This window comes from Eutrema salsugineum, unplaced genomic scaffold (genome assembly GCF_000478725.1).
Source record: "Eutrema salsugineum unplaced genomic scaffold, Eutsalg1_0 scaffold_20, whole genome shotgun sequence".
NCBI classification, from domain to species: domain Eukaryota; kingdom Viridiplantae; phylum Streptophyta; class Magnoliopsida; order Brassicales; family Brassicaceae; genus Eutrema; species Eutrema salsugineum.
The window spans coordinates 1673952-1693361 of NW_006256828.1; the positions used below are offsets into that span (position 1 = coordinate 1673952).

General features: G+C 40.9%; 1 protein-coding gene and 1 pseudogene across 1 annotated transcript in view; both read right to left on the reverse strand.

Annotated features, from left to right (window-relative positions):
- Positions 1–475: 475 nt before the first annotated feature.
- LOC18015981 lies at positions 476–10827 on the reverse strand (annotated as a pseudogene).
- Positions 10828–18942: 8115 nt separating this feature from the next.
- The window catches only part of LOC112086438 (serrate RNA effector molecule homolog), a 2099-nt gene continuing 1631 nt past the window's right edge, over positions 18943–19410 (reverse strand). Inside the window, exons 4-5 of the mRNA XM_024155359.1 lie at positions 19300–19407; positions 18943–19206 (exon numbers count right to left, since the gene is read on the reverse strand). Coding sequence (XP_024011127.1) covers positions 18943–19206; positions 19300–19407 — 372 coding nt within the window. The remainder of the gene's footprint in view (positions 19207–19299; positions 19408–19410) is intronic.

The following is a 19410-nucleotide window of genomic DNA, read 5'->3' on the forward strand; positions in this document are numbered from 1 at the left end:
GGTTCTCGAGTTCTGCAGAACTAGATCTGGGATCTGTTGCTGCTAGAGTCTCTGGTTGCGGACCCATTTCAGCTCTTAATGAAAGCACCAAATTGATAGGTTCAACTTCCAAGGTTTAAGAAAAGAGAGAGAGAAGAGTGAAAAAGAGTGAAGAAGAGAGATAGTGTGAGAGATAGATTACGTTTAGAAAGAAATAAGGAGGCGGAGATAAGGAAATTTCATTACTGTTCATAAGATAAGTACTTTAAAGTCGGGATCACTATTTAAATACAAGCCATAAGGTTCTTAATGTAAAACGACAATACTGAAAAGTGAACTCTCTCTTTTAGCTAGAGGATTCCACACAAAGTCTTCTGCTTGTATTTAGCCACTTCTCGATTCCCTTTTCTTCTCCATAACACGAGCCCTCCTTCCTTTGGTTCTGTTCTTCTTCCTCATGAAAGCAATAGGCACCCTGAGTCTATCATGCTCTTACCTACCCTCTCGTGATACATAATCCTATGAATAGCTGGCACCCATATTCCTGCTTGAAAGCCTTAACCACCAGAATCATATATCTACAATAAAGGAATCATTCAAAGTTTTAACAAATTAGATAAAATTCCACTAAACACTCTTTACCTGACCAAGAATATGTGCCCTACAATGCCTGAGAGTATTCCAGCCTTTGTCGCTATCAAATTTGAAAAGCTCAAGCTAACAATCACCTTCCAATGGCCTACTCATGTCCCAGAGCACATCATTCACCTCTGAAATTAGCGCCGAAGTTGTCAGACCCTTTGAAATCTGCCCAGAGATATCCCTTGGTGATGGTGCGTGTGATGTTTCCGGTTAAATGGGTCTGGTAACTGAAATCGAGTGTACGAAGGTCAAGGAGGTCACCGATCTGGTTCGGGATCTGGCAGGAGAGTTCACCGGAGGAGATGGTGAGGACTGTGACGTCGGCGGCGAAAAGAGGATGAAAGAGGAAGGAGGAATGAGAAAGGAGGAAGGAGGAAGAGTTGCTGTTTAATGCCGGCGACCACCCAAAAATCGGGCAACGAGGCGGAAACCAGCAGAAATGGAGCGCCGTTTTAGAAAGGGGAATGATTTCATTTTTTTCTACAAAATTAGGGTTATATAGTGAGATAAAAATTTTAGTTATGTTTTAATTTTTTCAGTTTAATTTACGGTATAATTAATTTATTTTTTTTAACAGACTTCTACATTGAGTCTACTAAGTGTTAACCCTAAATTAAATATTTTTTGTTCTTTTTAATTTAAAATCATAAATTTGAACTTATAAATATGAAATAATAATTTATATACAATAAAAATAACAATATCTGATTTAAGATTGCAAATTTGAAACCAAAATTATTTTTTATTAATTTTAAATTAAATTTTATGATTTAATTACCTAGTAAACTTCATAAACTTTGTTAGAAGTCTCTTTAGTAGACTTCGTCAGGTTTAAACTGTAATTAAGACATTCGTTTTTTGTTTGGTCATACAGGTTTATATTGTCTTTTCACTATCCCTTTAAGTTATATTTGCCAAATATTAGATCTACTTTTGTATTCAAAATCGATTTTTAGGTCATTTTTAGCAAAAACCACTAAATTTAAAGACAATAATATTCAGCTATTAGAAACAAACTTTTATAATATACATTGACGACCAAAAAAAAACAAACTCTTAATCTTATATATAAAAGTTGCTCAACTTTTTCCATAGGCTTAACACATCAGCATTAGATAGGTTGACACCTGTCACTTAAATTTTAATTAATAAATTTTAATATTAAATTTTAAAACATTTAAAGAATATGAAAAGTTTGTTTTATTAACTCATAATTAACATATTAATGTTAAACAAACATTTATGTTATAACTGATTTAAAATATTAATAGATATGTATTTAATTTTTATATAACTGTATATTACTTAATAATATTCCAGATGTATTTTAAATTAATTTTTTAAGATTATTTATAATAAAATACTAACAAGTAACAAATGAAATGATGATTATATTTATTTTTATTTTTTATTAATTAATATTTGTGTAAATATTAAACAAAAATTTATGTTATAACTAATTAAAAATATTGAATGATACTTATAAATTTTAATATAACTTTAAATTATTAAATAATATTCAATATGTATTTTAAATTAATATTTTAAAAAATTTAGAATACAATATTAACAAGTAAGTAAGTAACAAGTGATGACTATATTAATTTTTATAAAATTATATAAAAAAAAATTTGAAAAAAATTGAAAAGAAAAACTCGCACGTTACGTGCAGGTATTCACCTAGTATATTTAATGATACTTCATTTGTATTAGCCAAGTAAACAACGTACAGAACAATATATAAACTTATAATATCCGTACAATTGTGTCTTAATTATAAAGAGCCTTGTGGCACGACGATCACATTTCTTGCAGATATCTCCATGACGATCACATTTCTTGCAGATTTCTCGAGTGTTGCTACTTGTGCGAACAATTGAAAGCCTTTCTCCATCCATCTGGAAGGACATGGGCTTCATGAATCTTTCTTCCCCCCCAACAAACAACTGATATGAACTGTAACATTGCAATAGTCGTCGCATTTATAAAACCACTTCTTTGCATCTAATTTTGCTTCACATACTTCACACCAGTATTGACCATTTGTTGTATCTTCTTCACCATAGCAAAGAGTAAGTGGATGCCTATCGTGCTTGTAATGCATAACACTTGGCAAAGAAGCACATTAAAGCCCAAGAATGACTTGCACTCAATACACTCTAGTGAAAAAGGTGAACAGTCACTAGACTTACAGCCCATGCGAATGTTAATATTTTGTTCAACAATTGAACTCTGTTTTTACAGAGTATGAAGAACAAACGTTAATGAAAACAGAGTATAGAAGAAAGTTGATCTTTATTGATGAGAGAAAAAGTACTACACACTTTGTGTTTGACTCGATCTATTTATCCAACATGAAACGATGTGTTTGAACATGTGTTAATTAAAAGGACACAACTATATGAACCAACAGACACAACTTACGAACAGATGTAATTTTACGTTCGTGACTCTTTACGTAAATAACTAACTTATACGAATACGGCTTTAGGTTATACGACTTAGATGAGATTTGATTATAGTTCAACACTCCCCCTTAATCAAATCTCGGCTTCACTCCAAGCTTCTTTCTTAGATCTTCAAACCTTGTTCCACTTAAAGCCTTAGTGAAAGTGTCTGTGAGTTGATTTTCTCCTTTGCAATACTCCAATTTGATGAGTCTTTTTTGTACTGTTTCTCTTACATAGTGATACTTGATCTTTATGTGTTTTGTTCTTCTATGTTGCACCGGATTCTTTACAATTGCTATTGCCGACTTGCTGTCACATAGAATGGGAAATCCCCCTTCAGTCTTGAGACCAAACTCCTTTAAAAGTCTTTGTAACCAAACGGCTTGATTTGCTGCACCACATACGGTGATGTACTCTTCTTCTGCCGTTGATTGAGCCACGGTTTGTTGCTTGTTTGACTGCCAACAAAACATAGCCTATCCAAGAGTAAAGACATAACCTGATGTGCTTTTCATGTCCTTTGTAGAACCGCCCTAATCGCTGTCCGAGTAGCCAATCAGTCTTGGTGTCTCCACACTTATAAAACTTATTCCAAAGTTTAATGTTCCTTTGACATATTGTAACACCCTTTTTTCTTCTTGATAATGCTTCACTAGTGGAGATGACATGAACCTTTATAGATAAGAGCTTGCATACATCACGTCAGGTCTTGTGGCACATAGATACAAAAGTCCTCCAACAATGCTCCTATACTTAGTTTGATCGCCATATTCTTTGTCATCTTCCATCTTCTTTCCCGGTGGTATTAGTGGGGTGTTTACGCTCTTGCTTTCTCTCATTCCAATCTTGTCAATAAGTTTGTTTGCATATTTTTCTTGTGAAAGAAATATGCCGCGATCATCTTGGATTACTTCCATCCCAAGAAAGTAGTTTAACAATCCAAGATCTGTCATCTCAAACTCATTCTTCATGTTCTCCTTGAATGTGTTGATAAGATGAATGTTGCTCCCTGTGATGATGATATCATCAACGTATAAGCTAACAATCAAGACGTCTTCTCCTTGCTTCAAAATGTATAAGGCCGCATCATTCATACTTCTCTCAAAATCGTTTTGAATGAAGTAAGAATCTATCCTTCCATACCAAGCCTTTGGCGCTTGCTTTAAACCATATAAAGCCTTGTATAGCCTTAACACCTTATCTTCTTTGCCTTCAATCACAAACCCAGGTGGTTGTGTGACATAAAATTTTTCTTTTAATTCTCCATTCAGAAAGGCTGACTTGACATCCATCTGATACTATCTCCATTTCATTTGAGCCGCATATGCAAGGATGGCTCTTATTATATCATGTCTTGAGACTGGGGCAAACGTCTCAAGGTAATCGACTCTATATTCTTGAGAAAAACCTCTTGCTACTAGTCTTGCCTTGTGTTTGATCGGATCACCACTTGCATCCGTCTTGATCTTGTAGATCCATTTCACACTTATAACATGTTTGTTCTCCGGCTTGTCTACTAGTTTCCATGTCTTGTTTTTCTCAATCATGTCGATCTCTTCTTTCATAGCTTTTCTCCACTCTTTGTCAATGCATGATTCATTGTAGGTTTGTGGTTCTTCATGCGCTAGAAGACATTCTTCTATGATTTCAGCCGCTTTTTCAATGTCCACCCTTGGTGCTATATTCATGATCTCTTGCATAGATCTGAATCTTCTTGGAGGTTCGGATGTCTCTCTTTCATCACTTCCATCTTCATTTTTATCATGATCATCTACTTGAACCAAAACCGAACTGGAGATATTTCCGGTTTGATCTTGTGATTTTTGTTGATCGTTGATGGGTAAAACAAAGATCTTCTTCACTTCTTCTTGCTTGTTCCAATCCCACTTCTTGTTTTCATCAAACTCAACATCTTTTGATACTTCAACCTTCTCATTCTCCAAGATAAAAACTCTATAGCCTTTTGACTGATTGCTATAGCCAATGAGGATTCCACGCTTTTCCTTAGCGTCTAACTTCCTTCTCTTTTGATCCGATATATGCACATAGCATATGCTCCTAAATATCTTTAAGTGTGACACGTTTGGCTTGTGTCCACACCACTTCTCTATAGACGTCATATCATCTTCAATAGCCTTTGATGGAAGACGATTTTGAATGTATGCCGAGGTATACACCGCTTCTGCCCATAACTTGAGTGGTAAACCTTGCTCAACAATCATTGATCTTGCCATCTCCACCAAAGATCTATTCTTCCTTTCTGCTGCACCATTTTGTTGTGGCGAGTAAGGCAAAATAACTTGCCTATTGATCCCTTCTTCTTCACAAAACTTGTTGAATTCTTGTGAAGTGAATTCATCACCACCGTCTGATCTTAACGTCTTGATAACACAACCAGATTGCTTCTCTATCATGGCCTTGAACTTCTTAAACGTTAAGAATGTTTCTGATTTGTTTTTTTAGAAAATATACCCAACACATGTGAGTATAATCATCCAAAAACTACAGAAAGTAACGGCTTCCATTGAGTGATTGGTGTTGCATAGGTCCACATACATCTGTATGCACAATCTCAAGCTTTTCTTCTGTCTTTGTTTGAGATTCTTTTGGAAAGCTTTTGCGTGATTGCTTTCCAAGATTACACGCCTCACATGCTTCCTTGCTGACTTTAAACTTTGGTAATCCGTTTACCAAGTTTTTCTCTTGCATTTGTTGCAATGGTTTGCTGCCTACATGACCAAGCCTTTTGTGCCATGTTTCCATCTTGTCTTGCTCACTCGCATTCATTGCTTCTTCTTGAACCATTCTCAACTTGATTCTGAAACTTGTGTGATGCATTGGAATCTCCATTATCTTCTTGCCTTTTGCATCAAGTATGATGCATCTCTTGTGTTCAAAACTCACTCGATAACCGCTTGAAATGATTTGAGGAACACTCAATAGATTTTTCTCCAAGCCAGGCACCAAAAACATGTTTTGAATGATCTTCTTGCCATTGTCTGTCATGATGGTAATATCTCCTTTACCGGCTGTCATGATAATTTCTCCATTACCGACTTTGATCGGAACGTTGACACTTTTGTCAATTTTAGAGAAGTATCTCTCCTCCTTAGTCATATGGTTAGTGCATCCACTATCTACTAACCAGACATCTTCTTTTGTTGTTACTGCTTTGATTTCACTTGCGGTAAACAACATGTGATCTTCATCACTCGAGTCTTCTTCTTCGAGACACACATGTGCCCTCTCTTTCTTCTTTGAGCGACACTTGTTTGAGTAGTGGCCGATCCTACCACAATTGTAGCACTTAATGTTACTCTTCTTATTCTTGCCTTGATCGTTCTCCTTCGGTTTCTTCCAACACTCTTCATTTGTGTGGTTGCTTCTCTTGCAAAACTCACACCACTTCTTGTCTTGATTCCCACGGCTTTTAGTGTTGTCTTGTTTGGAACCGGTTTCTCTTGCCTTTGTGCGAGCATTGAATGCTCCTTCATTTGTGCTTTCATCTCTTGCAGATAGCCTTGCTTCATGTGCTTTCAAAATGCCGATTAGCTCTGTCATTGTTAATGAATCCAAGTCGCGAGTTTGTTCTAAAACGCTGACAATGCTATCGAACTTGGCTGGGAGAGAAATGAGTATCTTCTGAAAGACTTGAGAATTTGATTTTCCAAAACAATCAACTTATCAGTGAATGATTTGATGTCTTCTCCATCATACATCTTCAGATTTTCGTATTCCCTACGCAACACTTGAAGTTTATTCAAACGAACTTGCGTAGATCCTTCATATTCAGTCTTCAAAGCCTCCCATGCCTCTTTAGATGTTGATGCTGCCACAATTCGTGAGAAGATTTGATCCGTAACGGTAGTTTGCAGAATTTGCAAAGCGACCGTATTGTTCAACATCGCTTCTTCTCTAAGCATTTTTTCCCTTGCTGTTTCAGGGATTTCTTCCGTTCGTACTGGTTCGGCCGGCACGCCTTCTTTGACCACAGACCATAGTTTCCTGGTCTTGAGAATGGTTGTCATCTTAATGCTCCAGAAATCGTACTTCTTCCCATCGAATATGGGGATCACTTGATGGAGCCATGCATCGTCTTGGCTTGTTGCGTAAACGTATGCGATATCCTTTTTTTTTTTCTTTTGTTCTTGCTGTGATTGTTTGTGCTTTCTCTTTTGTCCTCTCAATCGATAAGCTCTGATACCATGTTAATGTTTTGTTCAACAATTGAACTCTGTTTTTACAGAGTATGAAGAACAAACGTTAATGGAAACAGAGTATAGAAGAAAGTTGATCTTTATTGATGAGAGAAAAATTATTACACACTTTGTGTTTGACTCGATCTATTTATACAACATGAAACAATGTGTTTGGACAGGTGTTAATTAAAAGGACACAACTATACGAACCAACAGACACAACTTTACGAACAGACGTTACGTTCGTGACTCTTTACGTAAATAACTAACTTATACGAATATGACTTTGGGTTATACGACTTAGATGAGATTTGATTATAGTTCAACAGCAAATACCTTTGTTAAGATTGAAGATGAGGTCATGAGGATGGCTTCCATGGATAACAGGGTCGGGAAGTGAAGCGCACCTGATATCTAACTGTAATTTGCAGTTTTTTTTGCTACATCTATACATGAAACCATAACCTCTTTGGTCACAACCATCGCAATTCATTTTGCTTTCAATATAACCAACATCCACATCATATGCCGTACGGAAGATAATTTTACCCTCAAGATAAATTATTGGATGAAGGATAAGAGGGTGTTTGTGTAGAGGATGATCTTTTCTGCGAGGATGGGACGCACACGCTTCGTGGAGAAGAAAATCGCACTGCATAGAACTATAAGAACTCTCAGATATCATTATTGGAAGAATGCATGCTTGGCAGAACCTGTTTTCATCACAAACGTCATTGTTCCTGTGGAGTCTTAGGTGATGGTCATGGCTAAAATGTTGTATCGTCTCGTCATCAATCCTCACAAATGACTCCAGATCTTCATCAGACTCTTCAGCCACTTCTTTAAGATGGTGAGGGGTGGCGGTTTTCTAGTATAAGTGAGATTTAAGCTGAAGTTGCATATGGAACAGTTATAATACAAATGTTTTAGATTCTTTTGACAACATTTGCATTTTTTACAACATTTACAGTTTATCTCAGATATAGAGGCATCATCGGATTCATCGAGTTGTGTTTGGTAATGAGAGGTCTCGCTATACCATTCATAAGGTAGTTTTATGGACTTATGAAGGTCAGAATAAGAATAACCTGGAGGGAAGATCAATTTGAGAGGGTGGAGAGAGTGAAAAGGATGTGTGATCTCCGGCAGGTATAAGTGGCAATCCTCGTGGAAGTCCACATTGCAAGTAGGACAGTGGTAGTAGTGCTGGTAGTGCTGCAGGTAGAACTGGTCCAAATTATGTTCTTGAGAAGGCTTTTGACATACGAAGTAAAAAAGGAAATCACCACGTACCTTTCGAAGGGTGGGAGGATTCTTTAAATCTGATAAACGGCATCTTGGTCGCAAATAACAATCCTTGTGGACATCCAGATTGCATGTAGCACAATGGAGATGATATTTCTTATGGGATGTTTGTTCGCCTCCGCAGATGAAGCACTTATTCATATGAGAACCATACTCTCGAGAAAGGAAATGCACCGGCTGAGCTGAATCCGACAAAAGAAGACACACAAGATCAGCACGAGAACTAAAATCATATATTTTTTTTATTATTTCTTTTTTTCTTCTCATTTTGGGTGGAAAATGTATTTTTTGGAGCAAGTGAGAAAGTGTATGAATATGTCTTAAGCTCTATTCGTTGTCTATTTATTGTTGCATCGGGTATCAAACTTGTCTTAGCTGCCGCTTGCGAGTTTTATGACGCTACTTGTTACTTTTTTATATACTAAATGAATGTCCGCGCTAAGCGCGAGTATATTTTTGATAATTTATTGATCAATGTTTTTAGTTCTGTAATTATTTGGAAGTTTTAGTTGAATGTAACCTTTATTAGTGAAAGCTAAGATGCAAGATTTTAGTTTGAAATGGAAGTAAACTAATGATAATTGTTTACACATTATTTGAACAAATAGGATTTGTTGAAAATCTTTGTATGATGGTATTAGACTTTTCTCTGTTGTAAATCAATTTTTTTAAGTTTTTTCTTTACATAATCATGTATGTTTTTCTGTTTTTAGGTTCTTTGGTTTTTCTATTAAAGATTACTCTTTAGATTACTTTTTCATCTGCTTTTCAAATTATTGAAAATAAACAAACAAACCTGTGTTTTGATGTGTAAATGTCTAAAGTCGATTCTAAATTATTTCATATTTGTATTTACGGCTCTTGTACTTGAATAACATTATTAATTTGTTTTCGATTATTTTTTAGTCAATTGAAGTACATTTTTTTAATGTAAGAGAAAATAAGGTATTTAGTTAGTGCTTGAACCTCCTTATTTGAAGAGTAATTTTGTTGATTTACTCCTTCCAACCAATTTTCAAATTCGAAACTGCTGCTTTTCTTTTGTTCGGACTGACCATTCAAATTTATCAAACATTTCATTATTGTTACTTTTCATTAATCCACATACACTTGTTGTTGACTGTAAACTGGCTTACATAATGTGTTTCAAATTTATTAAACATTTCATTATTGTTACTTTTCATTAATCCACATACACTTGTTGTTGACTGTAAACTGGCTTACATAATGTGTGGGTAGTTGTTTTTATTCTTAGTCCACAAAAGAACAAAAAGCATAAACATACATGGAGACAGATTCATCGTTTACAGTATAGTAAGGGGAGAAGGCTCCAAGAAAGGTCAAGGTCCCAACTGCCACAGCTGTCTTTGCTCCAGTGAAAAATGTTGATATAAGAAATGAGAGCGTGATTGCACTGAGCCCAAATAAAAAGAAGTATGTGAAGACTAATGTCTTGTCACTATACTTAAAGAGACTTCCCATCATACAAGCTGTAATAATCCCAGCGCACAATGCGAACTGCAGAACAAAGTCGAGTTAGGACAGAAACAAGAAATACCAAAAACAGAAGCCATTACATTATATTGCAAGAAATGAAGCCTGCGTCTTCTTTCCAGCTGAAGTCAATTTTTTAAAAAACAGAAAATGCTACTGAACTTCAACTTGTGGATACATCATAGCCAACGAAAAAGGCGAACAAAAAATCACTAATCAAATTTCAAGCCTAAAAACCTGCCTGCAATTCATATGTGATAAACCATGACAAATGGAAAATCTCGTCTTTCAAGCCCATCATGTAAAGTCGTTCTCTTATTTTCTGGTCCTGCAAGCTCAGAAAATATAGCCCAAGTTAAAGTGTTAGAAAACAACTTTTGGCGAAACGAAAAATTCATATCAGCTTTGTTCTAAAGTATACGCAAAGTATATAACCCAAAGCAAACCTTCTCAAAAATGGAGTAGCTGATAAGCCGGGAGATTGGATACAGAAATCCCAGAAGGCACCTGTTCAACAATTATACAATCAACCAAACCAAACAAACACTTAAATACCATACACCTATGAACAGGTAAAAAAAACAAAGAGCAAGACATACATACAACAATCCCATTACGCTTTTGACAATAGACTGAAACTCATCATCAGTGTATTCGCGGGTTGGAAATGGAACCATTCGTCTCTTTGAGGGGTTAAACAGAGACCATGGCAGCTCAAAGGGTAAAGCTGAACCAAGAGATGAATGCGATAATGGCATGTCTATGTTTTGCTGAGAAGCAAATATAATGAAAAGTCTACAACCTGCAAAGGGTACAAGACCAATCAAAACTGGGGGCAAACCAAGATATTATCCCGTATAAAAGGAATTTCAATCCAAATCAGACAAATTGCTTTGGTTCCGGCGTCCAACAGTGAACATAGGGCCCCCTCATGATCCGGTGAGGTTTCTGAAATTGCAGAGAAACAACGCAGGACAGTCAGAGACTCAGAAACAAAACCATTGCAGTCGCAAGATAAGTGAAAAGTAGAGAAGTCTAAAACTCCAAAAGCATAGTCTTAACTACTAAGAACGAACGCAACATACTATTGCAAAACCAAAAAGGTTGACATACATGCAATTAAAATCATTCCTCAGGAATTGAAAAACCAAATCATGCCTTAATCAATTACATGAATTTCACACAGCTAAATCCTCAAATTCGCAAACTCCTGGACATAAAACAGACCACGACGCAACTTGACCCATTTGAGGATACTGGGAAAGTAGCTTCACCCAAGGAGCTTTAGCCCGCTTCTTCTCCGAGTTCGACTACTCAGCATCCGCCACCACTTCACCTAAATCCAGAAAACACACCAAAACATTATAAATAAGAAGTTTTTTTTTCTAAGAGAAACCATTAACAGAGACAACAGGAAAACAGCGAAACCTTCTATGGTAGGTGTCGCCAAGACTTCGACTTCAGGGTTAGCGTCGGTTTCAGGCCAGTTCTCCATCGCTGGCATATCAGCCGTAAGGGGGTTCTCCGCATCCATAGATTGCGGATCAGAGGCTCTTAATTCCGGCTCCCCAGATTCTAATCCAGGATCCGATGCGGTTTTCTCCGGTACAAACCGAGATCGGCATAACATAAGTTTGGTTCACAAAAGAATATACCGGGAAGACTGGGCCGAGTAAAATCTTGGGCCGAACGCAGCCCATTAAGCCAAGGTCGGCGAGAAGCTTCTCGAAAGAACCGAGGAGTTCCCCGAGTTCGGTCGAGAATAGGAAAGTTGCCTAAAGGAAAAAGAAAATTGTTACGAGAAAAGGAAAAAGACCGAGAGAAAAAGAAAGTCCTCTCGGTCCCATATCGCTGAAGATGCTCTCGATGACCGACTCAGAGGATATATATGAAGGAAGATGAATCGACACTAGAGAACAAAATATATTCCAGAGAAGACTTAGAGACTGAGAACTCATTACGCTAGATTCTTAGTTTCATAAAGTCTTAGTTCGTTGTTATCTGCTTAACTACCGAACTCAGTTGTATTCTCTCGATTCGATCTAATAAAAACCGAGTTTGCCGATCTAAAGTATTGTTTTACCCCTTGTCGATATTCACTTATCAATAATTGGCGCGCCAGAAAGGGGACCTAAACAGAATTTTCAGTCTTAGATCGGACTTCGGATAGATCGAATCAGCAATGACGGATCAAACCAACATTCATGAGGAAGGAAACCTTCTTGATGGAAAGAACGCTAACGTCCCAGCAGAACAGGGAGGAGGAACTCCTGGGGAAAACACTGGAACTGTAGCCGGCCAAACCCCCGCAGCCGTAAGAGGTTATAGAACCGAATTGCTGCTCCAAGTGTTCAACGCCCAATTTGAGGCCATTAACAAAAAGAGCGAGGAACGTTTCAGCCAGATGGCAGCGCAAATCGCCGAACTCAGTCAAGCACGAACTCCCCTTCGAGTTCGGAACATTATCGACGATCTCAATACTGACGGAGACCCAGCCGGAACTATGAGGTCTATCGCAGTCGGATCAGCAAATGCACCAGCATCGGATTTGAGCCGAGACGCCGAGTTCGAAGCAATGAAGGTGCAATTTCGCAAGATAACTTCGAAGATACATCAAGCAACGAGCGCGGCTCCGGAGATCGAGCGTGTCATTCAGAAAACACAGAAAACACCCTTCACACCGCGCGTAGCAGGAACGCCGGTCAAACACATGGAGAAACTGAAGATAAAGATCTATGAAGGCAATACTGACCCCCGGCACTTTCTGACATCATTCGGCATCTGCATTAATCGATATCAGTTCAAATCCGCCGAGGAGAGAGATGCAGTTCAGTGCCAACTATTTGTGGAAAGTCTGGGAGGAGTAGCTCTCGACTGGTTCTCGCGACTCGAGGCCAATTCAATCGATAACTACAAGGAGTTGACGACGGCCTTCGTCAAACACTTCTCCATGTTCATCGGACAGAACACTAAGAACTCCGAGCTTTGGCAAATAGCCCAAGGACCAAACAAGAGCCTTCGCGATTTCATCCAGCGCTTTAAGACGATTGTCACTAATTGTACGATCAGCGATGAAGCCGCACTCTTATGCCTTTAGAAAGGAGCACAGATAAAGACTAGCTTCCGAAGCGCGATCACGCATAACCCTCCACAGACGTTAGAAGACGCATTACACCGAGCCAATACTTACATCGCCGAAGAGGAAGTTGAAGCCGCTTATGAGCAGAGTTATTCGACAAAGCAACCCGAACGTTCAAAAGCAACAACTAACGAACCGCAGTCAAGATACGGTCGAGGGTACAAGAATCGTAAGAAGTTCTACGCTAATGCGATCCAACAACCGACCAAACAATGGAACAATAAATGGGTCTGTGGCGAAGAGGATCAAGACGAGTCCTTGTTCTGCGAATTCCATAACCGTAGAGGACACAGCACCGAAGGATGAAGACACCTGCAAGAATACCTGCTCGGCCAATACCGAAAGGGGCCAATCTCGGTTGACGATCTCCGTCGTTTAAACACGCCTAGGAACGGTGGGCAAACCTCGATTGACGATCTCCGTCGTTCAAACATGCCTCGACCAAATAACGCACAGCTCGAGAACGCCATCACTAAGGATCCACCAACTCCACCAGCTTTACCGACGTTACCAGCTTTACCAGCGTTACCACCACCGCCGCCGAATCCGCCCGCTCTACCCGAACAACAGAAACGCAATCGCGACGACCGAGCACAAGAGAATCATGCTCCCAAAGCAAAGAAACACGTCAATATGATAATGGGAGCCATCGAGGCTTGCAGCTACTCGGTTCGCGCTATCAAAGAATACAGTAGACAGGCTGCCAGCGCGCCCAAAGTCCCGCACGAACCGCCGAAGGGAACGCTTTTGGTATTTACCGAGGCCGACACAATCGGGTTGCATAAACCGCATAACGATGCCCTCGTCGTCGAACTACTTCTCAACGACGTCAAAGTTAGCCGCATTTTGGTCGATACAGGCAATTCGGTCAACATTATCTTCAAGGAAGCACTGATCAGCTCGATTTATCATCAGATAGGATTGAGCCTTTTATCGATCCACTTACAGGTTTCGATGGAGAACGCTGCATAACGGTCGGCATGGTCAACATCCTGATCTACCTCGGTGGAGTCGCAAAAATTATCCAGTTCCTCATCCTCGACAAACCGGCGATCTACAACGCTATTCTCGGTACGCCTTGGTTACACGCAATGAAGGCGGTCGCCTCGACGTACCATCAATGCCTAAAGTTCCCGACTCCCGACGGTGTCTACACTCTCCGAGGAAACCAAGCCGTCGCTCGATCATGTTACATAAACAAATGCAAACTTCATTCGGCCAACCAGGCTTGTGTCATCAGTTCGTTAAGACCGACGAACGAGCCCGTCGTCCAGCAGACAAAACTTAAGCAGGATTCGATCGTTTAAGTTTGCATCGACGAACTAAGGCCAGAGCGTCAAGTCGGAATCGGCGCCGAACTCGACCCAAGCATCCGCGAGCCACTCATTCACTTTCTGAAACAGCATTCGTCAACCTTCGCTTGGTCGGTAGAAGATATGCCCGGGATCGATCCACAGATCGCGTGTCATGAGCTCAACATCGATCCGACGTATAAGCCAATCAAGCAGAAACGCCGAAAACTCGGACCAGAGAAGGCACAAGCCGTCAACGATGAGGTCGAACGGTTGCTCAAAGCAGGATCCATCACCGAAGTTAAATATCCTGATTGGTTAGCAAACCCTGTAGTCGTCAAGAAAAAGAATGGTAAATGGAGGATCTGCGTCGATTTTACCGATCTCAATAAGGCATGTCCGAAAGATAGTTTTCATTTGCCTCATATCGACCGCCTGGTGGAAGCGACTGCCGGAAACGAACTACTCTCATTTATGGACGCATTCTCCGGATATAATCAGATTCTTATGCATCCGCAAGATCGGGAAAATACATCGTCCATCACAGACTGCAGCATATACTGCTATAAGGTCATGCCCTTTGGTCTAAAGAATGCTAAAGCAACGTACCAACGACTGGTGAACCGGATGTTCGCAAGCCAGCTCGGGCGAACTATGGAAATTTATATCGACGATATGCTCGTGAAATCACTCGTCGCTTCCGATCACGTCGGTCATCTTCGCACATGCTTCGATATTTTGGACCAGTATGGCATGAAGCTTAGTCCCACTAAGTGTACGTTCGGCGTAACATCTGGAGAGTTCCTCGGATACATAGTCACGCGGCAAGGCGTTGAAGCTAATCCAAAACAGATTGCAGCTATACTCGAGCTCTCATCTCCGACAACCAAACGCGAAGTTCAGCGACTCACTAGACGCATTACAACACTTAATCGATTTATATCCAGATAGACAGACAAGTGCTTGCCTTTCTACCAACTTCTTCGCGGTAACAAACATTTTGAATGGAATGAGAAGTGCGAAGAAGTGTTTGCCGAGCTCAAGAAATACTTGTCTACGCCGCTAGTCTTATCCAAACCCGAAACCGGTGAGACACTTTATCTCTACATCGCAATTTTGGAGTTCGCGGTCAGCAGTGTTCTTGTTCGAGAAGATCATGGCGAGCAGAAGCTAATTTTCTACACGAGCAAATCCCTCGATGGGTCAGAATATCGTTACCCGATCTTAGAGAAATTCGCCTTTGCCGTGGTTATTTCTGCGAGGAAATTATGCCCGCATTTCCAATCCCACTTTATCGTTGTCCTAACTGATTAACCTCTTCGCACTTTCCTCCATAGCCCAAGTCAATCCGGACGACTCGCCAAATGGGCCATTGAACTCAGGGAATATGACATCGAATACCGAGGAAGAACTGCAACAAAGTCTCAAGTCCTGGCGGATTTCTTGGTCGAACTCCCACCTGAGATCGACAAAGCTAATCCTGTCACACAACCTTGGATTCTCCACGCCGATGGCTCCTCTTCCCCTAAAGGATCCGGCGTCGGGATACGTCTCAAGCCCCCGAAGGGGAGGTGATCGAACAATCATTCCGCCTTGGCTTCCCGGCGTTCAACAATGAAGCCGAATACGAAGCGTTAATTGCCACACTACGACTTGCTAAAAATATCGGTGCTGAACACGTACACGCCTACTGCGACTCTCAACTTGTGGCTAACCAATTTCACGGCGAATACGAGGCCAAGAAAGATCGCATGGACGCGTACCTCAAAGTCCTTAAGGATGTTGCTTCGAAGTTCCCAACTTTCGAGCTTACAAAGATGCCTCGTGATGAGAATGCAACCGTCGACGCCTTAGCCGCTCTTGCGACTAATTCTGATCCCGATCTTCGGCGAACTCTCCCATCGCGGCAATTGAACGACCGAGTATCGAGCCTGCTCCGAACTGCAACATCATTACACGACGACGTGATTACGAAGCCCAACCCAATCTCGCTCCACCCCTCACCCGGAAGACGAAACCCAGAGAAGTCGTCACCGATCTCGACAACAACATGGACGAACAACCTGATAATAATTCTGATCTCGAAGACGTTCCAATCGATATTGAAGCCGAAGGTGAAGATGAGCCTGAAGATTGGACCTTAGAAATTGTGGGCTACATTGGAGATGGAACAGTCCCCGCAGATAAATGGGCAGCTCGGCGCCTCAAGGCGCGTGCAGCTCGGTACATGGTCATTAAGGGCACTCTCCTCAGATGGGACGCATCCGGTGTACTCTTGACTTGTGTTCACGGCAATGACATCATAGAAGTAATGCAGAAAGTTCATGAAAGAGAAGGAGGAAATCACTCTGGAGCTCGGTCTTTGGCATTCAAGATCAAAAAAGCTGGCTATTATTGGCCCACTATGCTTTCTGACTGTGAAAAGTATACAGCACGCTGCGAGAAGGGCCAACGTCATGGCCCGATGATCATTCTTCCTACCGAGCTTTTGATGACCTCGACCGCACCATATCCTTTCATGCGCTGGGCAATGGACATCATCGGTCCTTTTCGCCGCTCTACGACTCAGAAGCAATATGTTCTGGTCATCACGGACTACTTCACCAAATGGGTCGAAGCCGAGGCATACCCCGAGATTCACGGAATCGATCTCAAGAAGTTTGTCTGGAAATTTATCATCTGCCGACACGGAATCCCGTACGAGATTGTTACGGACAACGGAACCCAGTTCACTTCGATAATTTTCACAGATTTTTGCGCCAAGTGGAAAATCAGACTAAAGTTTCTCTACCCCCCCCCCCCCCGATACCCACAAGGAAACGGGCAGGCCGAAGCCACGAAGAAAACCATTATCGATGGTCTGAAGAAGCGACTCGATACCGCTAAAGGAACTTGAGCGGACGAACTCGATGGTGTCTTGTGGTCTCACCGAACTACACCACGACGTTCAACCGGTCAGTCACCATTCCTCCTTGCATATGATACAGAAGCTATGTGTCCAGCCGAACTCAACGTCCCAAGTATTCTCACCCATGCTCACCCAGCAACCCGACGCGAATAACGACATGATGCTCGACACAGTCGACTTAGTCGAAGAGCATCGCGAACGAGCATTACTCCGGATACAAAATTACCAACAACTGGCAGCTCGCTACTACAACAAGAAAGTTAAAGGCCGTCACTTTGAAGATGGTGATCTCGTACTTCGCAAAGTCTATCAAAACACAGAAGAAAAAAACGCAAGTAAACTATGCGCGAACTGGGAAGGACCATACCAAGTAATGAAGGTTGTTAAGCCCGGCGTTTATCAACTCATGAAGTTAGACGGCACTCCGATCCCGCGATCTTGGAACTCAATGCATCTCAAACGATACTACTACTAGTTCGTTACGAGTTTACTAAAAAAAAAAAAAAAGGCCTCCGAACTACTTAGTCGGAGCAAAAAACACTTTTGTACTTAGACCTACAAATGGCTTGATCCCTTTAAAGGGTACGTAGGCAGCTCGTTACCGAGTCCAGCTATAACATCAATAAAGTTTTATTAAGACAAAAACGTCTAAGTTCTAGTTCGGAAATCACAAGATACCGAACTCCTTGTTCTTACATCGACTTCCTGGCCAGATGTTCGATAGCATTCCACATGAATGCAAACTAAAAAAGCCGAGATCCGTCTCGCGAGCACCCACATGGTGCCATGGTAAAACCACATATCGAAAGCCGGGGCCAGTCCTGTAGTTAAATTTCTAAGTCACCAAGAACAATAAGCCGAGCACATCTCGCATACTTAGGTTCGACTTAGAAAAACCTTGAACTCGTTCGTGCGCTTACAAGAGTTCGAATAAATTCACTCTTCCAGTGAACTCGTTCGACACGATTCACTTGGGTTCCCCAGGCCGAGCTCAAATGCTCGCACAATAAGCCGAACTCCTCAGATTCGCACCGTAAGTCGAGTTCTCAACACTCGTAAAATGTAAGCCGAATTATCGCAATTCGCTACCGAAAGATAAGATTATGTTCAAAAATCACCTATTAGTTGCCGATCTACTACTTAGGTGTTATCACAAATCGCTACCGATCAAATAAAGTCGAGTTCAGATTGAATATCGATCTACAGATTTTTGCAAAAAAATTAAGGAAAAATTAAATACCATCAAATAGAACGAAAAAGACATATTATAAAATCATGCAAAACAAAAAATAATAAATTCAAGAACCCACCGAGGGTTCGGAAATAAAACATTAATATAAAGTAACCCATGAAAGGGCAAGTGAGTTCAAGAAAAAGAAGAAACATAAAAAGACTAAGCGGTCTTTGAGGTTGCAGCTTGATCGGCGTTCAGCATGTCCTCGTTCGAACCGAACAGCTCACCTACCACCGGGTCATGAGCACTCTGAGTCACGTTCAAGGCCGGCGCGTTGTCTTCCTCCGAAAACGGAGACATTCACTTGTCCTCTTCAGTAAGGACGCAAGCGTCGACTAAACGAAAATCTTCTAGAGCTTTAGCGTGCTTTGCCTCGATGTCAGCTACCATCTCAGGCGGGACCTCGTACAAGCCTTTCTTCTTGATCTGCTTGATGAAGCCGAGAACTCCGGTGAGCTGGTTAACCACCAGGTACGGCTTACGAGCCCGATCAGCATCATCCAAGCTTCGGATGACCTTCTCCAAGCGCTCGCAGGCCTTTGCGTGAACGCTCTTAGCCCGACCCTTCCAGTGGGACACCTAGTCCCTCAGCCGCTCTCGGTCTTTCTCGAACTCCTGAACAAGCATGCTCTGAGCCTCGGTCAGCTCCTTTCTCACCACTTTCAACTCCGCGCTCTCTTGCTTCAGCAGATCGACCGAGGAATGGAGAGCGTCATTGATTTGGAGCTCGGTAGCAAGGCGCTCTTCCGCTTTGGTGACCCTCTCCTA